Here is a 25,683-nt window from a genome sequence, read left to right on the forward strand (position 1 = left end):
CTATCCAGGCTAGAAAGCCCGTGAAAGGTTTCTTTCGCTTAGTTTGACCGAATTTGACAAAGCTTGCAATCATGAAGAAAGTGTTTTGAGCGAAACCTCTGATGGTACAGGAGAGAAGTGGCGCCTCGGCAGACGGATGATCAGCCTTGTCGTGGTATCAATAGCAAAAAGCCAGCTGCTGGCATTAACGTCGATCAACTCGTTCGAAACCGAAAAGAGGTATATGCAGACGCACGTTGATATATATGGAATGACCCCGCATTCCGGTGGGTACAATGATCTTCAATTGGTCTTACGAAGCACAATAACGTCAGCTAAACAGCAGCCTCAATCCATGACAGGCTTGAAGATTTGCTGACCATGGACGCGTCAATTTGATCTCATTTCAAGAGATTCTCCTGGGGAACTGCCAATAACTGTGGAAGACAGCTGGAAGTACAACAATTCACTGATTCGCCTGTCAACTTGGCTCTAGATCGGTCCTTTTCTGTTTGCTGATAGAGAGGGGCGCGAGCAGACAGGGGCATCCGATTGATGTTTTCTTCTTCCTGGCTCAAAGAGAGGAGTGAGTCTTCTTTGGATTCCTCGAGTCGTACAGCATTTTCTTGTCCGACGCGATCTCGCTAGGAACGCCTTCCCTTCTGCCCTTTGACTCATGCATCCACAAAATGACTGAGGATCTTCGTTAAGGAAGATATCGCGATAAGAAAATCATGCCGCGGTCAAATTGCCATCCACATATATGATAAAGACAAGGCTGAGTGATCGTCCAATTATTCAGGACGCGGGCCGATTCAGGCGGGAGCTAAGCACACAGTGATGCCCAATCTAAATTGCAGGTAATTGTACAAGCCATGATGGAGTGTATCGACAGGGGGGGGGCCTCCTCATGTGAGGATGATCGTTTCTCTGAAACAGGCAGTTTGACAATATGACTGCTAGCTCAACATTCATTTGGGGGAGATGCTTAGCGACAAAAGACGTGGCCAGAAGAGATTGGAAATTACTAGCCGAGCACATCATACAGTTGTCTTTTCCTTCAGGGGCATCGGAAAAGCCCAGGTAGTTGCCTTTACTTTCTTGGGTACGTTATTCATCATGGGCCATGAGGCGGTACAATATTCGAACATTCTGATTCGGCTTCATTGTGAAGTATGTTGGTGCAAGAAGCAGGAAAATTGCAGGCTTAGCCTCAACAATTGACAGTCGAAAGTGATAGGACGAAAATGACTTTTGTTTCTTAGGTTGCAATAGAGACGCTCCAGGGCGGTCTGCTGACGTTGCTCACCGCCATGAATAATAATCTCACAGTGATACGGTCATCATACTCTGATACGAATAGGTCAGTAGCAGCTTTTTGGAAGAGCGTTAGGGAGTTTAAGCGAGCTCTCGACGCCTTCTCCATCGCCTTGGACCCCAGTGAGTTGCCATGGGTCTACATGCGGCTCCACGGACAGTTTAATGAGGTTTGGGAAAGGTTTTGGTTTTAGTGATCCACCAAATTACGGGGTCCTGGATACGATAACGAGACGTCAAGGTCCTCTTTTTGATACTGGGCGGGACCACCTAACTTACATTGGATACCCACTTTAACAGAGACCAATGGGGCAACTCAAGTGTCGACTCCGTTCCAGGTACAGTGCTCTCGTTAAACTTATACCTAATAATACCGCAAAATGATTGACATCACAGAGTAGTGTTTATGAATTGAGACCCCCCAAAAAAAAAAGAAATAGAATCGTTGATAACAATTCCTGTCAGGAGATTATGAACCCCATTGCACAAGCCTAGATGGACGCAAGCACACGAGCCTTTATGCACCCTCACCATGTTCGAAAACCCTTGTACCATAGAAGCGGGCGCGAACAGATCCTTACGTTATAAGGTTCCTGAGCAAGGGGGTCACCTAAGCTGGTCGTGCCGTATCGTTGGGGTGATGCAATGAAATTACAGTTCAGGCATTGTACCCGTACTTCTGACGGCCATGCTGGCAGCTGCCAATATACTTACGACCAATGAGGGGTGTCTACTCAAAGATCCTAGTTGCGGACATAGAAGGGATGAACTTTCTTTTTCGAGCCAATTGATCTGTGGCAGGGTTGACAGCGAAACACGTTTCTCCGGGATATGCAATTCTCGACTCGACTTGTTGACGATCATCATTTTCCTGGTCGCGTTGTCAGATGAGACCGGGATTTGTAGGCTGCACTCTTCTGCCGCCACAAAATCGTCGTTTGCCATTTCTTTCCCTGTGCGACGTCAGGGCGTCCGAATTCTTCCTTCGTCAAAGAAGCTTTCCCCGGTGCGATTGAGTTCGGCCCACAAACCCGGTCGGTGGTGATGCTGGCTTCAATTACACTCTCTGGAGTTCTGACCTAGTTTTTTAAACCATTTCCGCGCCCCTGCCCACGTTTCAATCTATTAAAGCAACCCAATCAGATCTGACGCGTCCCCAAGTGGCACGGCAAATCATTCCGCTTCAGTTTAGGTTCCGAGATTTTGGGTTGGGCGACTCCCTCTAGCTCCTCCGCCTCGACTGCGCCTGTACGGAGACAATCCAAAGGCATATCATTCTTTCCAACGGCGCGGGGCTCCCCCCTCGACTGCCGCATTGCAAGCGAAGCCAAGATCACCAGATGCTCAATGGTAAACCGACTAGGACACATGGTGGGCTAGCCAATCCAGCAGCTATCACAACTCTGCTTCCGCGGCCTTAGGTCTTGCAGTAGCTGCGGGACTGGGGATTGCTGCTCCGGCGAGCCATTCAATGGCCGATGCATAAGCTGATCAGTGAATGACCTGCAAGTATATATGTAATTTTCTCCTCCTCTATAACATGTCGTCTCGTCCACTTGTTCAATTCCCCCTCTGCCGTTTTGTCGGTACTTTTTTGTTTCGTCACAAAACACAATCCTTTTCTCGGACGTCTCTATGTGACCCTCCGGCTATAGAGAAATTATGGATCATAAAAATCTGTCCAAAAGATCTTATGCTGAGACGGCGCAGACTCATTTGGATAATCAGATTTCGGAGAAAGCTGGGACACCTACAAACCCAGCAATGGCCACCATTCAAGACGATGACGAGCGACTCCTTGCGCGCATTGGATATCGCCAGGTATGTCAGGAAATGGCATTTCCCTGTAACTGCACTTCCTTCTATGGAAATTGATGCGTGTCATTGCAGGAATTGCGCCGTGAATTTACCAAATGGTCCACCGTTTCTTATGCGATCTCCATTCTCGGCGTTCTGGGTTCTGTTCCTGCAACTTTTGGCAGCCCCGTTATGGCTGGAGGGCCGGCTACTGCTGTCTGGTGCTGGTTTATTGGTTCATGCATAGCCATGTGTATAGCAAGCTCAGGTGAGATTCCCTTCTGAAAGGCGCCTTATGAGCATTACCTGTACTGATGACGGTTGATGGTCAGTGGCCGAACTTGTGTCAGCCTATCCGACCGCCGGCGGCATGTATTTTGTAACAAAGCATGTCGTGCCCCCAGAGCATGTTGCGATTTGGGCTTGGGTGGTGGGATGGTGCAATTTCCTGGGTCAGACGGCAGGTGTTTCAAGCGTCGCCTATACAGTAGCCCAGATGATATTAGCTTGCGCCAGCATGAACTCACAATTTGTCGACGGCGCATATTCATATTCTCCGTGAGTTGAGCGTTCTGTCAGAATTATGCAGCAAATAGTTGAAAGGCTGATTCCGTCTCGCAGCACGGCGTTGCAAACAGTATTGCTAACACTGCTTCTGCTTTGCATTATGGGAATTATCTGTTCTTTAACAACGAAGAGTCTTCACAGAATCATACTTTGGTTTGCTCCAATTAACAGTAGGTCCCGCACATATACACCTAGGTACTTAAGGCTTATATTGTTCAGTAACGGCATCTGTTGGAATCTGTGTTGCACTTTTGGTCTTGACTCCGGAAAAGCAAAGCGCCAGATGGGTATTTACTGAAGTAACGGATGGCTCTGGCTGGTCAAGCAAGGGCTTTTCATTTCTATTAGGGTAAATTCCGTGTCGCTTTTATTTTGCTGGGTTGTATCTTTTAACTTACAGCCATATAGGTTCCTTTCGGTCGCGTGGACCATGACGGACTATGACGGAACTACTCAGTACGTCCCAATAATATCACCAACTCAAATTTACTAATCGCCTTTAGTATGTCTGAAGAGACTCATGACGCCGCTATCAGAGGTCCCGTCGCAATCAATGCAGCGGTACTTGTATCAGGTGCTCTCGGATGGATGCTTACGGTCACATTTTGCTTCTGCATGAAAGATTTTGATGGCATTATCAATTCACCTACCGGAATGCCTGCAGCTCAAATATTCCTCAACGCCGGCGGAAAGACTGGGGGAACAATAATGTGGTTTTTCGTTATACTTATCCAGTTTTTCACCGGCTGTTCTGCAATGCTGGCAGACACGAGGATGGCATATGCATTTGCCCGCGATGACGCACTGCCCTTCTCAAGGTAGGGATATCACTTATCGGATATTTGCAACGAGATTCTAATTCTTCTCATGTTCTAGCTTCTGGAGTAAAGTAAATCAAGTAACTAGGACTCCCGTGTATGCAGTATGGTTGGTAGTTATTCTAAGCACCTGCCTCAACTGCATTGGCATTGGCTCTTCGCAAACGGTGGTGGCCATCTTCAATATTACAGCGCCAGCGCTGGACCTTTCATACATTGCTGTGATTCTGGCTCGAAGAGTCTACGAGAGACAGGTTAAGTTCATTGACGGACCTTATTCCCTTGGAAGATGGGGGTTGCCAATCAATGCGGTAGCTATCAGTTGGGTTTGCTTTATTAGTGTGGTGCTTTTCTTCCCACCAACAAAACCAGTTACGGCAGCAAATATGTTTGTCAAACCAGTGTGGCCTCTACAATTCGAACAGCGCTAAATTGACATAGGAATTATGCGGTTTGTGTGGCAGCCTTCATCGGTGTTTTCGCTCTATCCTGGTGGTGGATTGGCGCTCGAAAGTAAGTGCACAAGTTGTCTAGAATGGTTATTTTCTGACGATACTGCGATAGGAAATATACTGGTCCCAGGACAAAGGATCTGCTACAATTAGTTCCAACTGATGACATTGAAGACCGGATATTTTGATCTTAGCGGCGCTTAGATACCCATGGCATTCACACGGCGTTATTTTCCGGTTGGGACTTTTTTCAAACGGCAAGAGCACTTGTTGATACGCGGCTTAAGAGTACAAATTCTTTTTTCGTTCTTCAACTGATCAGATGTAATATATATATTTTTTTACGTCAAAACCAGGATGATGTTCTTTGGTATATTGGGGTTTCAGTGCGTTTTCCGTGTCAGTTTGGAGCGCAAGGCTCGAGGCAGAAACGATCCATTGTAATTTCCTGTCGGAGTCAAAGGGTTTGAAATCTCAAGTGAGGCGTATCGAATGTGTTGTTATTGCCTCAATCTCTAGAATTCAATGATATGATGAATTTTGAAGGAAAGAAGACTTTCCGTAATATCTTTGTTGATTTCATTAGCAGTTGCGTCCATCAACGCGATCTCATACTATGGCCGAGGTCGAAAATACTTGTTGCCGGGTAACACCGGGATGTTTTGACCGAAACAAGCTGTCAAGATATGTTTAGCGTATGTCCTCCGGACAAGCTCACCTCCTATATACACGACGACTTGATCTGAAGTATACGCATTACGTCCTCTAACCACTCCGATGGCACTCTGAGGGAATTTTGTGTTGATTAATTTGAGCGAGCATCGGTGGAGAACGATCAGTCTTTAAATTCCCCAATTCAAGTCACTTTCACGATTATGATCAGGCGCAGCTCTCGTGTCCCCTGATTTGGTCCGCAGCGCGAGCTTAATTTCTATTTCAGATCGAGTCTTCCAGCGTATTGAAGGGCGCACTTAAACAATAACATGTCTGACTTCCAGATGTATCATGCCTTAGGGCAGGGCGATCCGAATGGCGATCCTAATCACCCTGGTGTGCAAGGCCAAGTGCCAACCCAGCAATTCCACGCTGCTTCCTCGCCTTACTCCGTTGGCCTTTCCGAACATAACCAGCCCTCACCCAACGTTTCGCAGCACTATCAATCACCGCAATATACTGGTCAGCAGCAGTATGCATCACATACGGCGGCGCAAGGATACTTTCCGGAGCAACCGTTGGCTCCCCACGGCGGAGTTGCGAGCGACGGCAAAATGGTGCAACAGACGGGAGGACTGGCCATGGGAGGCGAGGCCCATGGAAGTGTGCGGCCACATAAGAAGAAGGATAGGCATGCTTATCACAATCTTGAGCCGGCCGGTTCTTCCCAAGCATTTAATGGCGTGCCAGCGAACGGCTTAGGCTCACCTTCGCAGTTCTTAAGCTCGACCGCCCCAGCTGCGCAAATACCAACTACACCATATAGTCCGGGATTGGCTGCACCCGGGGCTCCTCAGGTTCCTGGAATACCATCTGGCTCTTTTGCTCCGATAGCTGGTCATCCATCAGTCCCACAGTTCGCTGCTCCCCCCAACTTTGCTGGTGCGCATCAACCAATTGCTGCCGGCCCCACCTCAGGATCTCAGCAAAATCGAGTTGATCCAGAACAGATACCAAGCATTCCAAGGTCTCGCGATGTGCCCGCGCAGTATTACCTGGATCACGTTTATCCCACCATGGAGCACCACCTTCCTCCCCCAGCGGCCGTCTCGTACATATCGTACGATCAGGGAAACGCCTCGCCGAAGCTTGCGCGATTGTCTCTGAACAATATACCGTCTACATTAGAGGCGCTATCCTCCACAGGTCTTCCTCTTGGATTGATACTCCAGCCACTTGGTCCACTTCAGCCCGGTGAACAAACGATTCCTGTGTTGGACTTTGGCGAAACCGGACCCCCGCGATGTAGAAGATGCAGGACCTATATAAATCCGTTCATGACGTTCCGATCTGGTGGAAACACATTGGTCTGCAATATGTGTACATTCCCGAACGAGGTTAGCCCGGAATATTTTGCTCCCACAGATCCTTCTGGGGTGCGTGTAGACAGAACGCAGAGGCCGGAACTCACGATGGGCACCGTCGAATTTATGGTGCCCAAGGAATACTGGGCCAAGGAGCCTATCGGGCTGCGGTGGCTGTTCTTAATTGACGTGAGCCAAGAGGCGTTGAATAAGGGCTTTTTAGAGGCCTTCTGTGAAGGTATACTTGGAGCACTATACGGCGAGGCCGATGACGCTACTGAGGCAGAAAAGGCCGAAGGAAGATCTGGTAAAGGACAGCTACCAGCTGGATCAAAGATTGGAATTATAACTTTTGACAAGGAAATCCACTTCTACAACTTAAAGGTAAGTGTGGAAATGTGTCGACAAGAGTTGGGTGTAGCCTTATTGACTTTCTATCTAGTCTAATCTGGAACAAGCACAAATGATGGTCATGACAGATATTGAGGATCCGTTTGTGCCCCTCAGCGAGGGTCTTTTTGTCGACCCTCAGGAATCAAAGTACGTTATTCGAGCCGGATTTTCTCGGCTAGCTCAGATACTGATTCGAAGATAGGTCCGTTATTACTTCCCTCTTGACACAAATTCCGGCGCTCTTCTCTCAAGTCAAGAACCCTGAACCCGCTCTTTTGCCTACATTGAACGCTGCACTTTCTGCATTGTCATCAACTGGTGGCAAGATTGTTTGTTCACTTTCATCGCTCCCAACTTGGGGCCCGGGCCGCTTGTTCCTGCGTGATAACCAGAAAGTTCATCATACGGATGCGGAGAAGAAGCTTTTCACCACCGAGCATCCCGGCTTTAGAAAGACGGCCTCGAAAATGGTTGAGTGCGGAGTGGGAGTTGACATGTTCTTGGCTGCCGCTGGCGGAGGCTATCTTGATGTGGCCACGGTCGGTACGTTTTTTCAGCAATCTGGGGCTGCAGGTACAATATATCTAACTAGGCGTTGCAGGTCATATTTCTTCCTTTACTGGCGGAGAAACTTTCTATTACTCCAACTTTCATGCGCCTAGAGACTGCTTGAAGCTTTCCAAAGAAATCAAACATAGTGTCACTCGCGAGACAGGCTATCAAGCCCTCATGAAAGTTCGTTGCTCCAACGGACTACAGGTTTCGTCTTATCATGGAAACTTTGTCCAGCATTCCTTCGGCGCTGATCTTGAGTTTGGTGTCATCGACGAGGATAAATCGATTGCAGTTCTATTCAGTTATGATGGTAAACTGGATCCGAAGCTTGATGCACACTTCCAGAGCGCCCTCTTGTATACGACTGCCACAGGTGAACGGCGGGTGAGGTGCTCTAATGTCGTAGCAAGTGTGAGTGAGGGAGGCACCGAGGTAATGAGATTCATCGACCAGGATGCTGTGGTAAACATCATCGCCAAAGAGGGTTCGTCTACTTCTCCGAATATAGCTATGGAAAATATCCTGTGAAGCGTACGCTGACTTATCATGGAAGCTGCCTCCCGTATGACCGAGCGAACCTTGAAGGAAATCCGTGGCGGAATTACCGAGAAGACCGTGGACATACTTGCTGGTTATAGGAAGAACTTCTCTGGCTCTCACCCACCAGGGCAGTTGGTTCTCCCCGAGAACTTGAAGGAGTTCAGCATGTATATATTAAGCTTGCTCAAGTCAAGGGCTTTCAAGGGTGCGAATAATACCTTAGCTCATTACAGCGCATCGCTAACATGGGATTCATGAACGACAGGCGGTCAGGAACCTTCAGATCGACGAGTGCATGATATGCGGATGATCAAGTCTATGGGCGTCTTAGAGCTCTCCTTGTATCTGTATCCACGTATCATACCGATCCACAACCTCCATGACCAAGTAAGTCTCTCTTTCTTCAGCTCGTTTTCGAAGCTAACATATCTTTTCAGGACGGGTTTCCCAATGAGAATGGCCATCTTCGCATGCCGCCCACCATTCGAGCGTCCTTCTCGCGCATCGAGGAGGGAGGTGCTTACATTGTGGACAACGGCCAAGTTTGCTTACTATGGATTCATAGTCAAGTATCTCCCAACTTACTAGTGGATCTTTTTGGCGAGTCCTACACGTCATTGCAGTCCCTCGATCCGCAATTGTCTTCACTACCTATTCTCGAAACTCACCTAAACGCGCAAGTCCGGAACATTTTACAATACCTCTCTATTGTTCGCGGCTCGAAAGCTCTTACAATTCAGTTAGCGCGCCAAGGCTTCGACGGCTCAGAGTATGAATTTGCAAGGCTTCTCGTGGAGGACAGGAACAATGAGGCTCAAAGTTACGTTGACTGGCTGGTTCACGTGCATCGTCAAATCCAATTAGAGGTGAGTCTCGATAGATCACGGCGAATTTCGTAACCGCGAAAGTTTTACTAATAGTAACTCATTTTTTAGCTTGCCGGTCACCGCAAGAAGGATGAATCGTTGGATAATCTGTCAACCTCCTTTGCGGCGATGAGAGCGTTCTACTAGTGTCGCATCTCTTTTACATATTCCTTTTGAAAAACAGCTATCACGCTTCATCTTTTTTTTGCATTTTATGAGTCATTGTAGTCAGGCCGTTTCAAATTCCAAGGAGGTCTTCTCGTTTGCATTTTGGCGCGAACTTTCTTCGTTCTTGTTAGTGGTGGCGCATCAGCTCCGTGGGTCCAAATCTTTTTTGACTTCCTTGTGTTTTATTTTTTTTATTTTTTATTTATTTTTCCATTTACAGCATTATCATCATCGTCATGCACCTTCTAGTGCATATATTGGTACGACCATTGGGCATATAATATGTACACTTTTAAGGATATTGTCCTGACCGGCCCCTGGCCAGATCTCTGTACTCACTACATTACCTACCTAGGCTATGTGCTCAGTAAAGTGTCCCGGGTTGTTAGTCCAGCTATGAAAGCTCCGATCTTCGTACTGTCTTTGCTTCAGACTATCATATAATACAACAAATTCAACGGGCTTTGGGTTGAAGGAGACGAGTTGCCTTGCTGCGAGGGCATCTTTTGACGCTGTAACGCCATCTCTATGAAGAATATTAGGAATTTAGGATTCTTTAAATTAAGTCGATGTTCCAAAGACCTTGGGAGAGAAACATTTATCCAGGCAAATGGCTTCTCGGGGGTCAACTTTGTCCGGAGACAGAAGCATACGTACAGTATCATTCTAAAGACATTAAGAGTTTTTCAATATGGCGAGCTCCGACGGCGCTTGGTCTTGCTATTCCCCTGTACATTTGATCGTCTTACGGAGAGATATCCGAACCGTGAGTGGCATGACGCAGCACTGGGGTCGGGCCTGTCGTCTGAAAATCCTGTTACTAGAGTGCTTGACTAATCGTGACTAGGGACAGAGCAATTATCCTCAAAACCCCTGATCCCTAACACACACACGCGCACACACAGATATACAGGATGGAATGCCCTACGCGGATTGGGCTGTCCTGCAGACCCTGTGACATCGCTGTCAACTCATCCTGAAACTGTCTCAGTGGTGTTACAATTATGAATTCGAAGCAATGATCATCACAATTCAACAACACAGGGGTGGAACGGACACGTGAACCAGCAAAAAAAAGGGTAGATATAGTATTGACTTATGGTTACAGTTGATGACATGGAATCCTCCATGACCCTTGAGCATTCGAGAAAGTTCTGCACTCCTATATGTGGTGCTATATAAACCAAAAAAAGGTTTCAGAGGATCCCGTCTTTGACGCCTAGAGGCCGTCTCCCTTCGTAAGATATCACTTGAGCTCCTTGGGCAAGCCTTGAGTGAAAAGCGAAAGCCAGGGGTACGAGTATACGTCTGACAAAGAGTGGAAAGGGAGAAAAAACACTGGTCTCGTCGGACCGCAACGGGCGGGGCCGAAGATCTCTCTACGCCGCAGCCCATCGGGCTCTCCAAGGGTCTTTTGGACCTTCCATTACCCGCATCTTAGATTTGCCAAGTCATCCAATCAATGCCCGGCGGGATCAACATTCAGCTCTATTTTGATCGAGTAACTTTTGCTACGCAGCACTCAGCGCACTAGGAAGTCTCTTAGCCGCGTATCTAGAGCAGCGCGCCATCTCGGTGACATTCAGCTGTTTTAGTTATATGGCGATTTGTTGTTTCAGGAAATAATACACTTAAACAGCAGTTGTATCTTCGTACAGAGGTACAGCAACGGAGATAACAGGGTGCCGATATCTCCACCAAATAAACGACAAACCAATCGGCGATCGCAGCTTACTGCTGCTCAGTCCAACGCGTGTCAAAGAGCTAAAGAGGAAACGCAGCCTAAATTATTCCTGGCACGGCTCATCCCCTTTTGTTATTCAGCTCTTTCTGGCGTCGCTGGGATCGCGTAAACATCAGCATCAATCTTGCGGCTGAAATGGGTTGGGCTCGCTCAAAATCATTTGCAGGGCGTAGAGGGACGCTTCGGCAACTCCGTCTTCCGCAGAATGATGTCCACAAGGCAGCTGGAGTCTGTGAGGACACACCAAACTAACCTGAAACTCAGTGGTATGTATATTGCACATCACTTTCGGCCATTCATTCCAATCAAACCCCGCATCATATGGGAGCCCTCGGAGAGTCCTTTGAGGTTCCTGGTGCCCTCATGCAGTCATGCATCCCTGCCCCACTTGGTGTTGCTTTTACCGGGGTCGTCAACTGCAAGGCCGGAGGTTTACCTTCTAAGAGAAACGCCTAATTCTTCTTGTAGGGCGGCGCATTCCGGACAAAATGCGGAAGTACAGGGCGGAATAACTGAAACGATCTTTCTTACTGACTGCGACAGACATTAGCATATGTTCCTATCAAGAGTTGAGAGACAATACTTGCAATCTCCATCAGTGCTCGTAGAACAGTAAAAAAATTTTCAATCAATTTTGTCGTGTGAATGGCAGTTCTGTTCCTCTTTTACTTTTTCTCTTTCGTACTATTCATCTATATTATTTTATTATCTTTTCTTTTGGAGTCATTTCAGTCTTCTTTTTTTAAATTAAAAAAAAAAGTTTTTTTTATATTATTCTTTTATATTATTTAATCATTTATTTTTCACACTCGTGACATATCTTGTTATTAAAAATATTTTCGTCATATCTGCACGAGCTTACTTCGGGAATAAATTAGTCAAATGACAAATGGGTTACCAATTCAATCGGAAGAGATGTGTCAACGCTTTTGTTATCATTCAAATATGTCATCAAAAACCAGCTGAATACTACGACTTCTGCGAGTATTCCTATGTGAAGTCCTATAATTAAAAATCGATAAACACGGGATTCTGCCATCCCGCGCCATATCAAAAATCACACGGCTTCAAGCGGTATTGGTCGGCTGCTTACGCTGCCGTCGTTGCAATAAAGCAAGGGACACAACTTCCACTACAACTTAGGGGACAAAAGCCGACAAGATTCGTGCACCTGTAACAATACTTAATATATTTCGCTCAGAACTTTCTCAATCGAGCAGAGTGGGAGATATGACAAGAAATGTAAGCAAAGTGAGAACAGTGGTGGATCAGATAAATTACATAACCTCTGCACACTCACTATTTTCAAGATAGATGTCTACTTAGTCGCAAGGGCATACACTTTTGTAATGAGAATGTGCCAAGGGGGTTGCAGCAGAGGGAAAAGAGGCTAGCTGAGCTGATGGATGGCAGACTCTGGGTTGGGCCGACCTTCGGGAATTACCTCATGCATGGATGAGACGCATCGTGCGAAAGTCACCAGCTCTAAAGGTCGCAGAAAAACATGGCACAATGCATAAGTCGTACCCACCTCAAGTTGCAGCCCACTTACTTTGTATGAGGCGAGAAGGAACGCAAAGGACAAATGAATGATTGCGAATGGCCCGACAGAAACCAATCCAATCGCGGAATTTCTGCTCAATATCTACCCTGGAAAAAGGGAAGATGGCGAGTCTCCGGAACTCTCGACCACCTTCGGTTGGGCTGCCTTGGTCGGCGAGGTCCACATGAGTCGGCATCTCTTCTTCCTGTGGGCCGAGCGACGCTGCATAATCTGGCGTCAAAAAGGTATCCCAACCTGGTGGTTCGACCTGGATCTTGCATCAGGGGGGGGGCAATGAGGCGGATACGTAACGGGAAGTGCGATCGCGCGACACAACAATCATTGTCAAATGACAGGAGATGGGGAAAAAGAAGAACCCTTGCCACGATCAAAAGCAGGCTTTATGAAAATCTCATGATCATCATTATACGATCCGGGCTGCACGATCAACGCTCATCTAGGAAATGAGACCACTAACTATAGCACCGAACAGTTTTGGCTTACCCACCTTGAGAGCGCCGCAAACAAACGGTCTGAAGAACTAGGACAGTGCTCTCTCTGATCATGACTCTTTCATGGCGCTGACTGTTCTTATGGAACTATTGATTTCTTGACGTGACGCTTTTCTTGATGGCGCGTCCTCTACTAGTTTCGCTCATGGCCAATGAGTGAGGTGCATACCTCATCTGTACATCGCGGCTAAGCGTGAGACAAGACTACGATGCTCCGCGCCGACCACCGTGCTCGGTGCTCTATCGTCGGTGCCTAGTAGTCTCTGGTGGGAAAAAAAAAGCCCATCACTTGGGGGATTGCACAGACCTCGTTGTAAGATTTATCTACGACTTCTTATCCGCCGTCTTTTCCGGGGTTTTTTCGGCCGTCATGGACGCCCGAGCGGGCAGCTCGACGACGGCGGCAGCAGTTAGGATTGATTTAGTGTATATTCTTAGGTGGCTCCTAGTGCTGGTAGAGCTCTTACGCTAATTAATCAGACAGGCGTGACGATGGAGAGACATGAAGCGAGCGACAGAGCGAAAGAGAGAGAGGATGGTCCCCTTGAAGTAATAGCAAGTTAATAATAATAACAGACCCTTTGGAGAAAACCCATGCGGTCTCTGATTTGAGCCTAGCGGTTTGTTTGACGTCGCCACCCTTCGTGAGCGGCAGATCCCTGCGTCCTTCTGTCTCCAGGTAAAAAGGTACCGAGTACGTACTGTTAGCATGGCGCAAAGCTCTATGGTTAGGTATTTAGCGTGGCCTAGGGGACCTACGAGCTAGGGGCCCGGGGGCCTTTAGGGTGCGGGTACGTCTTGGTCACTCTTGGTAGACTCGAGCGGTACGACCAAAAGTATCCATGGTTAGCCCCCCCCCCCCCCCCCCCCTCAAAAAAAGATGCCGGGCTGGACAAGTCCTGCACTTGGTATTATAGTCTACAGAGTAGTGGATACTGTAGTTTCAACCTACGACGACCACGATCACAGTTACGAGTACGACAACAGCAACGATGACAAATCCAGCAATGGACAAAAGGCGGGTGATGACCAGTGTAGTCAGACGCCAATTTCACTCTCGCGCACGTCTCTGACATTATTGACATGGGGTGCGTCCTCCCATGCCAAACCAAGCCTCTTCCGACCCTTTTTTTTTTTTTTGGCCATAGTCGATGGTGCTATGGCTAACTCTTCCTGGGGAAGAACCAAATGCAATCCCCAATCACCCTTTCTCGCTCTTGATGGGCTGCACCCTCCTCGTCATCGGCCCGCTCGAGACTTTGGGCTTTCTTACTAGAAACTTGACAGATAGACGAGCGCACATTTCTCGCCATACATGCTCATGGCTCGTCACATTTTCTTCCCCCGTCACCTTTCAGCCCCGAAATGCCCAGCGAGTGGCTTTTCTATGCCCAACTAGCTGATTGCGCAGGTCGATCATCTATCCTGGGGGAGGGTTTCTCGCTTGCTCTCCGAATGGAGGCGTGTGGCTTGCTCCTGTGCCCTATTCTGGTCGCTTTGTTGACCAGTGTGCTTGAGCCCATGTCTACCCTACCTGGCCATGGTCCGGTAACCACTACCGAGAGGTTGATCCAGCTTTTCTCTCTGACTCGCCTTCACCTGTCCGACTTTCTTTTTGTTACAGTTTGAAAGGGATAGATCAGATCACCTTGTGTTTCCTCCCACTGCCGCAGTCCAATGCTGTGTGGCTGGACGACTCAGGCTGGCATGCAAGTTGCCCCACCCACACCACACACGCTCCCCTCATGGCACAAACGGTTGTAAAATGTCCCCTTCTACCCTATCGTGGCCGTCGTTCATCAGGATGCTGCAACCCCCGGTTCCTAGACGTAATGCGCAGAACTTTCATTACCCTTCTCTTTCTCCTACCGCGTCTGGGGCGATGCAGTTTAAGGTTTTTCGGGGGGACCCTTGAAAGGTCACACCAACCCTCTGCAATGGCGCTGGGTCTCGTTGATTGGGAGCATGCACCCATTGACCAACAACATATGGAGGATTTGATGATTTCAGATGCAATTTTAAAATAACATAGTTCTCGCCTTTGTCCGTGGGGTGCATCCATTCTCTGGCGTGAAGGAGGTGCATCGCAATACGCGCGACGCATGCTCTCTCTCTACCTGGACAGAGAGTCCAACAGCATCGGTCACAAACGACACAGTGCGCACGAACAGCGGGGGACAATTCGATGACCATAGCGTGGCCAATATTATCGGCCCATGGACAACCACCCTCCTCCTCCTCCTCCTCCTTCCCCCCCTCCCCCATGGTCGATGTCATTTGCGTGCCCATTTTCCCCTCTCTCTCTCTCCTTCCTTTCCTCACAACCTTTCCCTCTTGCCCACCCTGGTAATTGTTGTTTTATGTCAACATGTTGTAACCGGGGTATTGATGGTCAATTTCAGAACGCAGAACATTGATGCGCAGCAAGTAGATAGCCCCCCCTACCTCGATCGAGCAAAATACAAGTACGAGATATAAACAATAATGGGCCCATAATGGTTTTAGCTTCTGCGTGCCGTACCAACGACCTACAGTACGTCCGTCTACGTCCATCTACTTCCATATCATCCTTGCCGTCGAAAGTGTCCGTTCGTCTCCACCACACCACCCTTACCCACAACCCTCCTTCTTGTCTTCTCGCTCTCACTCTCACTCGCCTCTCACCTCTCTTAATCACCCCCTGGACCCTTTGAAAGGCCCTTGAGAGAGAGCCCGTCGACCCTTGACCTTGGCCCTGTTCCCTTCGCGCCGCCAGACAACCCGACCAAGACCATGCCCATTAGTCTGAGGGAGGGATCAGTTCTCGGCTCATTCGCCGGCTGCTGACGAACCTCTACCTCCCGTAGGAACCGAACCAATACGGGTAGCCTGGCACCGATCCCTGATCGTCTTCATTCGTGATTATACATAGGTCACTCAAAGCCCTTCCCTTCGGTGCCCCTTCCGTGGACCATGGACTGGAGTCGCGCTTGGTGGCGGCTCTGATTTGCATATTTTTCTTTTTCCACTTGCAGATGCTTCTCTTGATTGGAATTTTGGCTTGAATTTCGATTTTTATATTTTTTTTTTTTTGATGTTCGTGGGAAGCCATACAACGCAAATCTAATCCTCGTCCGTCACCATCGCTGGCCAGGACTTCGCCCTTTTTTTGACCAGGGCGTGTACAGCAGGCGATGCACAACGCCCACCGCGGGGAAGAGTTGACCCCTCCACAAAGAAGTTGACTGCCTAGTCAACATTGACTGCATGCTTCATCAATGGGAAATCGCTTCATCGGTGTCGTCCTACGATGTTGCCAAATCCACCGACATGGCCACCAATGCTGAATCACTCGTTACTCGTTTGAGCATCTGTTCCTCATCTCGTGCTTCGGCCGACTGGTCTGCCGGTTCGACCAATTCCTCAGCATCAACCCCGGCCGGATATTCTTCTCTTCAGGATTCGCCTCCAATCATGAGCGACCTCGTTTTGGCGAAACGTGAGGGTTCCGACGAGAGTGATCTCTTCCAAGCCGATCTGCCCTTCCACACCGAGGATTTCGGAGCTCCTATTGACGGAACTTTGGCAAAACGGCCACGCGGTCGTCCTCGAAAACATCCAAAACCGGCGATAGATGTCGTGCCGAAAATCACCAAAGGCCGTTCGAAGACGGGCTGCTTGACCTGCCGAAGGCGGAAGAAGAAATGCGACGAGGCGAGACCAATCTGTCCGTAAAAAATTCCCTTGATTTTACCATTCGCTGTGAATCAATACTAATACTGAATATTATGCAGGCCTCAATTGCCAGAAGAATTCGGTTGTCTGCGAAGGCTACCAAATTCCGGAAAGGTGGAAGAGTGGTAAGCAAAAGGCGGAGGAAAGTACGGAATTTGTCTTGCGCTCTCAGAGTTTTTCGACTTGGGCATGCTGACGATATTTTCTAGTTCAACGTCAAGCGATCAGGCAGCATCCGCTCCCCGTCTTGGTTGACGGAATTGAAACAGATATCGACCGTGTCTTCTTAGACCATTTTGTTCATCGTGTCAGCAGAGTCCTTACCCTCATCAATGATGAATCCAACCCGTTCAAAGAGCTATTACTCCCCATGGCCATTCGCCACCGCGGCCTGATGCACTCAATTTTATGTCTCGCTGGATCGCACTTGGGTTCGGTTGACAAAAGCCCAGCTTTGGAAGAAAGACAGAATTATCATTTTGAACATGCAGTCCGTTACCTTAGGACCAATAAGCAGCTAACCGCCAAAGCAAATGGTGAGACCAACGAGCTGATCGACGATCCCACGGTGGCTCAAACACTCATCCTGTGTTTGACGACCATCTGCAGGGGCGACACGCAGGGCGAATATCGGCCGCATTTGGACGCGGCTAGGCATCTACTCCTTTCGCAGCAAACAGAAAATAAAGAATTTGGCCAGTTTCTGATGGAGTTCTTTCTCTATCATGATGTCTCCAACTCTATCACATCTCTCGATAGGCGACCGTTGCTTTTGATGGAGAACTTCCAACTGCCGGCTTTCATGATACAACCCGAGGCCGGTTCCATGCTAGGCGTTTTGGATGGCCTTTTCGGTTACCTGTCCAAGATCACCGCCTTGAGAGACAGGATGCGGACTCGCATGCACCAAGACATCCAACCCCTTGTCGACTACAGCATCTTCAATGAAGCTGTGGCCATTGACGGTGAAATACGGACGTGGAGCGCTAATCAACCAGAAGGCACTTCACGTTATGTTGCCGCGCAGCTCTACCGCCAGTCTACCTGGGTTTATCTCTATCGCACGGTTCATCCATCGGCGCCTTGCGAGAAGATCCACGAAGCGGTGGAGCATGGTCTTGACTACCTTCGACAGCTTCCGCGGGATGCTTCAACGCAGAGCGTACTTTTGATGCCACTCTTCTTGCTTGGATGCGCTGCGTTTGACCCTGCTCAGCGTCCTGAAATACGAACCGCTTTTCAGGGCCTTGAGGCTTACTCTAACCTAGGCAACATCAAGCCTGCGCGAGAAGTCATGGAATTGGTCTGGCAGAAGATGGATTTGGGTGACGGGTCTTCCTGGGACTGGGAAACCATCATCCAAGAGAAAGGCTATGATTTCCTTGTCACCTGACGATTTGCTTTTTGATATTCTATGAACGAAAACGAAGGGAAAAAAAAAAAAAAATATCCGGGTGGCGGTAAGGGGTTCCTTGACAGGCGTGGAGAGTGAAAATTTATATTGTTTCCATGTTCTAAATTATTCTGCTTCGATGGCCGTGGGCGGCACAATTATGTTTTGAATGAGCGAGCCGGCGTTTTTATTTTTGCGTCTTTGGATTGGCGGAGTCTTTGCGAAGAAGTTGGCTGCTCAATTGTCTCATGTACCGGCAAAGATGTAATATACTGCTTTACTCTTCTCTTTCAATCTGCTACTTTTTGATATTACTTTCATTGTTTTGGATCTTCCTTCTTCGTAATGACGGAGGTGTTGAGCGCGAGGACAGTCGTCAAATCTTCTTTTGGGGGGCAGGCGATTTCGTTATGGCGCGAGTCGAGCCGATCGTGAATGTCATCTCCGCGGCATGATTTTCTCCCGCTAAAGCAAAGTTATGGGAGCTTTGAACGATGACACTTGCACCATCACCAGACTAACCAGCTCTGGGCTGGCGAGACGGGAGGTTGAGAGTGAAAGGTCATGGCAACTGGCTTCGTCTGCGTCGTTTCGTTGGGCTAAGAAAGACTACCTTTACCCCGCTCGTTTTAGAGCGTGTCGCTATGGCTCGAATAATGTCGGTTAAAGGCACTGAGGAGACACCGTCGGCTACAAATGTCACGACAAAGAATATGATTTACTACTATAGTAATTTTATTGCTTCATGATTTCAAGATTATAGCTCGCTTGAGTAGGATCGTAACGTCTGTGCATTAGAGGTCTCAATTCGGACACTCTATTTGCTTACTCGGATGAACAGAAGGATTGCTTCGTCATCACTCACAGACATGACCTAACGGTGTTGTGCTCTGTCGCATCTCTCACACATCCCTAAACCCTTATCCTAAGAATATTTTATTATAGGTACGCAGTCAATAATTGCTTGCCCTGTCTCTAAGCGAGGCCCTGGAGACAAGCAGAAAGTTGTGGCGTTGCCGCTCAATACTGCGAGGGGGAGTCCAGAGTGATTTTGGGGACGACGGAAAATCCGACAGGGTTGGGAATTTCTTCGCCCTCTTTCATTCTCCCTTGCCAGCGTCGGTTCCTGCTTTGTCCTTTGTGTTGGACGTGGAATTTATTTTAGAATGGAACCATGTGTGGCTGCTGCACCTGCTCCAATTCTAACTTTGGCCGTTGGCTGCTGCATCGTTCCTGACTATGGAAAAGCACCTGGCTCAAAATGGTCCTATGGACCGTGATTCCCATGGCTACGCCAACTCATTTGACGGCGACCCCTGCATTCCCGTCAATGTTTCAAATTCATTGCCTGTGCTCAAGCAACAACAGCAGCAGCAGCAGCAGCAGCAGCAGCAACAGCAACAACCACCAGCACCACAACAGCAGCAAAAAGGTGCGGCGGCGGAGGCGGCAGCGGCGGCCGGGAGCAGAATTTCCTTTCGTGCAGTAGCTCCGGTTGACGTGAGGGCTCATGGACTTAACCTTTCTGTCGATGTTTCACCGCGCAGGCCTGCTTCGTTTCTCGCCGCCGTTTCGAGAAGATGCACATCCTCGGCCCAGCCGTCGTCGCAGAAGCAGACGCAGACGATTTTGTGCAACGTGTCGGCACAGATGCCCCATGGCAGTCTAACCGCAATCATCGGCGGAAGCGGGAGCGGGAAGACGTCAATGCTCAATGTCATGTCACATCGTCTCCATAGTTCGCGACTGCATCTTTCGGGCACTACGCTTTACAATGGCTTAGACCAATGGCAGAACGTTCGCAGTGCATATGTGATGCAGCAGGATGTTCTGCTGCCCACGCTCACTGTGCGAGAGACGCTGCAGTACTCGGCAGACCTGCGGCTTCCGCCCCCAACTACCGAGGCTGGCAGGCGATGCGTCGTTGAAGAAGTCATTCTCGAGCTTGGGTTGAAGGAGTGTGCAGACACCCGCATTGGTAGCCATGTGCATAAGGGGTGCAGCGGAGGAGAAAAGAGACGGACCAGCATAGGCGTCCAGATGCTAGCTAATCCTTCTGTTCTTTTCCTCGATGAACCAACGACCGGCCTTGATGCCACTAGTGCTTTTCAGCTGGTAAAGACTTTGAAAAGTCTAGCGCAGAATGGAAGAACCGTCATCATGACGAGTAAGCGGAACCCTTTGCTTAACCAGTGACTCTAAATGCTCATGTTGCTATTAGTTCATCAGCCTAGGTCGGAGATATGGGGCTTGTTCGACCACATTGTGCTCCTTAGCAGGGGCGCTCCTGTCTACGCTGGGCCTGCGCCAAACTGCTTACCCTACTTTGAAGAACTGAGATATTGTCTCCCAGCTTTTGTCAACCCGGCTGAGTTTCTCGTCGACCTTGCTGCAGTTGATAACCGTACGAGGCAGTTGGAAGAGATCTCAACAGCCAGAGTAGAAGCCTTAAAAATTGCATGGAAGAAAAGGGAATCTGAAATACTGAACACAAATTTGCCCTTTGAAACCTTTGCTCTTGGCACGAAGGAGCAATTGTCCAATCCGGCATTGTCAGTTTCTCCTGCACTAGAGAAGACGGATTCGCAGACCGTTGCGATGTGGCGTCAAACGCGGGTTCTCACCTCACGGACCATGAAAGTAACAATTCGAGACCCAATGGGCATGGCTGGCAGTTTGGTCGAGGCTGTGACTATGGGTGTGCTTACTGGCTGGATATTCTTTGCATTGGATGGTAGTTTAGCTGGGATACGGTCCCGCGAAGGTGCCTTGTATATCGCCGCCGCTTTGCAGGGGTATCTGATTCTCCTTTTTGAGACATTTCGACTCACAGTTGATATTGAACTATTCGACCGCGAACGGGGAGAAGGCGTGGTCGACGTCATTCCATTTCTCGCAAGCAGAAGATTTGCTAGGCTATTTGTTGAGGATATTCCTGTTCCGCTGTTATTCTCTGTGATTTTTTATTTTATGGCCGGCTTCCGACCGGTAGCTGGTCAATTTTTCATATTCTTTTCGGTCCTTTTGCTCAGTCAATATATTGCCGTTTCATTTGCAACATTGTGTGTTGCAATATCGAGAGATTTTGCCGGGGCATCTCTCATCGCAAATCTTGGTTACACTTTACAGTCCATGGCGTGCGGTTACTTTGTTCAGTCCAATAGCATACCAATCTATGTGCGATGGACAAAATGGATTGCTTATGTGGTAAGTGTCACCTTCCTGGAAAACACAAACTCTCTCCAACTAATCTTTTCAGTTTTATGCATTTGGCGCCCTATGCGCGAACGAGTTTGTAGGCCATTTCTATAATTGTCCGGTAGCCGGCGGGGCAGCGAATCCCGACTGCAAGGAGTTCACAGGAGATTACATTATGCAATCATTGGGCTTGCCGTCCAACTGGGTAGTCCGCCCGATTATCGTATTACTCGGCTTTGCTATTGCCTTTGCCATTGGGTCGGGGCTCGTCCTTCGGTTTTGGAAAACAGAGTTGACTATTTCACGTGCCCGCGGCACGGATGAGGATAAAGCTGTAGGAAAGGAGAAGCTGTTTGACTCATCGAATCGAAATGACCGAAGAGTCTGTATTGAATTAGCGGATTTTTCCTTGGCAATTGAGAAGCGTAATCTGCTTAGATCCAAGAAGAAGAGGCTTTCTATCCTGAAACCGATCACAACAGAGTTCCAGCCCGGAGTCCTAAATGTCATCATGGGTCCATCTGGAAGCGGCAAGACGTCGTTGCTCAATTTGATGTCTCGAAGACTAAAAAGCACAGTGGAAACGCGATACCGTCCTGCCGGACGGATGCTTTACAATGGATCAGAAGTTTCGGACAGGGTTGTGCGTTCGTTATGCTCATATGTGTGTCAAGACGATGACGCACTTTTGTCCTCTTTGACGGTCAGAGAGACCCTTCACTTCGCCGCAGAGCTTCGCTTGGCACGGTGGATGAGCAAAGAAGAGAAAGTGAGCCGTGCTGATGATGTGTTGATGAAAATGGGCCTCAAAGATTGTGCCGACAATCTTATAGGAAACGAGCTAGTGAAGGGCATCAGTGGTGGGGAGAAGCGGAGGGTTACAATTGGGATCCAGATCCTCACCGACCCTAAGATACTCTTGCTTGACGAGCCAACGTCTGGGTTGGACGCTTTTACTGCTTCGTCAATCATTAGCGTTCTACTCGGCCTTGCTGAGGAAGGCAGAACTCTCATCTTGACCGTCCACCAACCACGATCAGATCTGTTCCGTCATTTTGGCAATATCCTCTTGCTCGCTCGAGGTGGTGCACCTGTGTATTCTGGGAACGGGCCAGAAATGCTGTCGTATTTTAGTAAATTGGGCTTTCAATGCTCAAAAACTACTAATCCGGCGGACTTTGCGCTTGACCTTATAACGGTTGATCTTCAGCATGCAGCTCAGGAACAAGCAAGCCGAGAGCGAGTTGTCGGTCTCATTCAAGGATGGAGCGAGAAGCAGGTCAACTTTAATCAAGCTCAGAAATCCAGAGTTTCCATGCCTGCTGAGTTGGGAAGTATGGAAAGGAAGATGCAGTCCTTGTGGGTGTCCTTCCCAACACTTCTCCGACGGGGCATCATCAACTTTAGGCGCCAGCCTCCCCTTATCCTGGCTCGTGTCATGCAAGTTGTGGGTTTTGGAATTGTGGTTGCTCTGTTCTTCGCAGACTTAAAGCACGACTACTACAGCGTGCAGACCCGAGTGGGACTAATCCAGGAAATTGCCGCGCTCTATTTTGTTGGCATGTTGCAGAATGTCTCCATCTACCCTGCGGAGCGAGATGTCTTCTATAGGGAGCATGATGATCGTGCGTACTCTGTCGAAGCCTTTTTCCTGCAGTATACGGTCCTTGAAGTGCCATTTGAGATTTTTAGCAGTCTCGTCTTCGCAGTCCTGGGCGCCATCACTCCCGGTCTGCCACGGACGCCAGCCATGTTCTTCATCATGGCATTTAATTGTTTCTGCATTGTCAATTGTGGAGAAAGCGTAGGGATCCTCTTCAATACTCTCTTTCGACATACCGGCTTCGCTGTAAACTTGACCTCCATTGTTCTTTGCATCGCGCAGCTCATGAGCGGCGCCATGAGCATTAACATTCCGAGTTTCCTGCAGGCATTCAATCACCTGTCCCCGATCAAATATTCGATGGGAAATCTCGCGCCGTATTCCTTGCGCAATGTCCAATTTGCTTGTACGGAATACCAGCGTCTTCCGAACGGGCAATGCCCTATTCAAACAGGCGATCAGGTCCTGCAGCTGTATAAGCTTGATAAAAACGCTGGGTTGAATGTCATGGCTCTGGGCATCTGCGTTATCGCCTACAGGGTGGTCGCGTATCTCGTACTCAAAGCTGCAAGGACGAGTTGGCGACGTTTCTGGAGAGACTAGAAAACTTGAATTTTGCTCTGGAAAGCCGCTCATTGGCTCAATACCAATTTCCCCAATTGGCAGAACGAGACTCGGTGATATCCGGTCATATTCATCGGCGTTGGAGCATTTCTTTTTGGTTTCCTTTTGACTCTTTGTCGTATGATCACCTGGAGATACCTTTTCTGCGTTATACCTCTTTGGTTGAGATTTATTTGGCCAAACAAGCTAAAGCATTCAAACCTTCCATAGCAGATATGTCCCTGCATATCTTAGGTAGATCTTACCATGTCCAAGGATTATGTTCTTCTGAATATCTAGATCTCTGAACGACAAGGATAGAGACATGTGATTTATCTTTTATTCCCCGCAATTGGAACTCGATGCCGTGATGCCGTCATATTTCTCCCGAACTCTATTGATCCGCCATTGACGAAAAGGTCATTGAACAGATCTAGTCAAGATTACCTGGAGTGAAGCAGCTCTGTGAGTTTACTGTACGCTTTGGATGGCGATCATCATCGAAGAGTCGTCACCTGAAAGACGGCACTAATTTTTTCAAATGCATGGTTCTCCAATCATTTGATATCGAGCACGTCAGAGTATATGTCGAGATTCTTACGTCGAGTCCAATGAACGATAATTATCCATGCAAACTATATTGAATAGAATTATACGCTAGGGGTCGAACTGTCTGGATTCTGGAAGCCGTGTCGATCTCAATGGGGGTGGCAAGACAGAAAAAACACATGCAGGCTGCAGCCATTGAAGAACCTGTGCTTTCCAGTGCACACCCTCTTATGTCACGGACTCACGTCCTACGAACCGATGAATTTGATGATGGAAGGATCCATACGAATCTCGATCAAAGCCGCATTTGATCATGAGGCAGAACGAGCCCTAGGGCCCAGGCCCCAGCTACATGTCGGCGAAGATTTCCATATTGATGATGCCTTGGTTATTCACCTTGCGTCATAGTATATTTGATCTACTCTGCACTGACCAACAAGAAAGAATATTTACATCTGAAGGGTAAAACTTGTCCAAAAGCAACTAGCTTGGCTCTCGTGTTGTTTGATATCCTGATACCTGACATCGCGTGAGGAACGTTGGAACATTGGAGCATTGGAACATTGGACGGCCAATCATAGAACGAACGAGCAGCGTATCGAACCACATGCAATGCGATACAGTATCTAAATGGCAGGATGCGAGTTAAGAATCCTACGCAATTTGTCTAGCTCAGAGCATATAATTATGGAGCTAGCATTGACAAATTCAGTGGAGATGTAAGAAGCTAAAAGGGAAAAAAAAATTACAACCAAGGAAAAGAATACGATCTCAAGTGGATATCGGTCAGGAAATCGGAGTCGTAAATCAGCCAGCGTCCAAGTGGGAATGTCATCTGAAATTACGGCCCATTAAAGTGTGCCCACACAACATTTTGGAGCAGAGAGAGCTGTAGTGATTACACTCAGGAACCAGCCGGTGGCGTCAAAATTAGCTTGCCGAGGAGCAGCCGAACGCGGAGGTCCCTAGCGCGGGATGTTTAGGTGGTTAGTGCAATTGAACGACACCCAATCATCTTCCCCACGTGTAGTCGTTCGTTTGACGACAACGACCACAGCTTTTTGACAGGAGCTGCAAGTTGTCTGCAGAGGAAGACACCAGGCTCCAGCCAACACACCCTGGAAAATGCACAAGGACCTTCCAAGATTAGTGTGGTGATCCGATTCAGCAGGTGAACGGCTGACATTTCCCAGGATACCTAGTCTCAAATCCCACAGGATTGCGTACGCAAAAGAAGGGGTGCTGAGTCGCGGTATCAAGCCAGCTTTGCCTTTTCTTTGTCAATGCTTGTCCCTTGAATGGGTCTGTCTTAACATGACGTCTTTCTTGACGCAATGAGCAAAAGGAAGAACAA

At 48.4% G+C, this 25,683-nt stretch overlaps 4 protein-coding genes across 4 annotated transcripts; all 4 read left to right on the forward strand.

Moving 5' to 3' along the window:
* Positions 1-2,767: 2,767 nt before the first annotated feature.
* L228DRAFT_159284 (amino acid permease, variant) lies at positions 2,768-5,291 on the forward strand. Its single transcript, XM_018329379.1, has 11 exons — positions 2,768-2,813; positions 3,007-3,117; positions 3,187-3,361; positions 3,426-3,651; positions 3,715-3,830; positions 3,880-4,009; positions 4,069-4,116; positions 4,164-4,478; positions 4,537-4,866; positions 4,920-4,991; positions 5,043-5,291. The coding sequence occupies exons 2-11, from the start codon at positions 3,061-3,063 to the stop codon at positions 5,116-5,118; spliced, it is 1,545 nt and encodes a 514-aa protein (XP_018187314.1). The 5' UTR covers positions 2,768-2,813; positions 3,007-3,060; the 3' UTR covers positions 5,119-5,291.
* Positions 5,292-5,660: 369 nt separating this feature from the next.
* L228DRAFT_256305 (Sec23/Sec24 family protein) lies at positions 5,661-9,912 on the forward strand. The gene is made up of 8 exons (XM_018333917.1): positions 5,661-7,332; positions 7,391-7,488; positions 7,544-7,884; positions 7,943-8,380; positions 8,450-8,641; positions 8,702-8,823; positions 8,874-9,302; positions 9,372-9,912. The coding sequence occupies exons 1-8, from the start codon at positions 5,914-5,916 to the stop codon at positions 9,447-9,449; spliced, it is 3,117 nt and encodes a 1,038-aa protein (XP_018187315.1). The 5' UTR covers positions 5,661-5,913; the 3' UTR covers positions 9,450-9,912.
* Positions 9,913-16,239: 6,327 nt separating this feature from the next.
* On the forward strand, positions 16,240-18,500 carry L228DRAFT_159356 (hypothetical protein). Its single transcript, XM_018329380.1, has 4 exons — positions 16,240-16,681; positions 16,781-16,975; positions 17,043-17,129; positions 17,193-18,500. The coding sequence occupies exons 1-4, from the start codon at positions 16,516-16,518 to the stop codon at positions 18,374-18,376; spliced, it is 1,632 nt and encodes a 543-aa protein (XP_018187316.1). The 5' UTR covers positions 16,240-16,515; the 3' UTR covers positions 18,377-18,500.
* A 1,069-nt stretch (positions 18,501-19,569) lies between these two features.
* L228DRAFT_248497 (pleiotropic drug resistance protein, ABC superfamily) lies at positions 19,570-24,105 on the forward strand. The gene is made up of 3 exons (XM_018332862.1): positions 19,570-20,543; positions 20,598-21,583; positions 21,636-24,105. The coding sequence occupies exons 1-3, from the start codon at positions 19,616-19,618 to the stop codon at positions 23,778-23,780; spliced, it is 4,059 nt and encodes a 1,352-aa protein (XP_018187317.1). The 5' UTR covers positions 19,570-19,615; the 3' UTR covers positions 23,781-24,105.
* Positions 24,106-25,683: the final 1,578 nt, after the last annotated feature.

The sequence above is a fragment of the Xylona heveae genome, assembly GCF_001619985.1.
Source record: "Xylona heveae TC161 unplaced genomic scaffold L228scaffold_7, whole genome shotgun sequence".
NCBI classification, from domain to species: Eukaryota; Fungi; Ascomycota; class Xylonomycetes; order Xylonales; family Xylonaceae; genus Xylona; species Xylona heveae.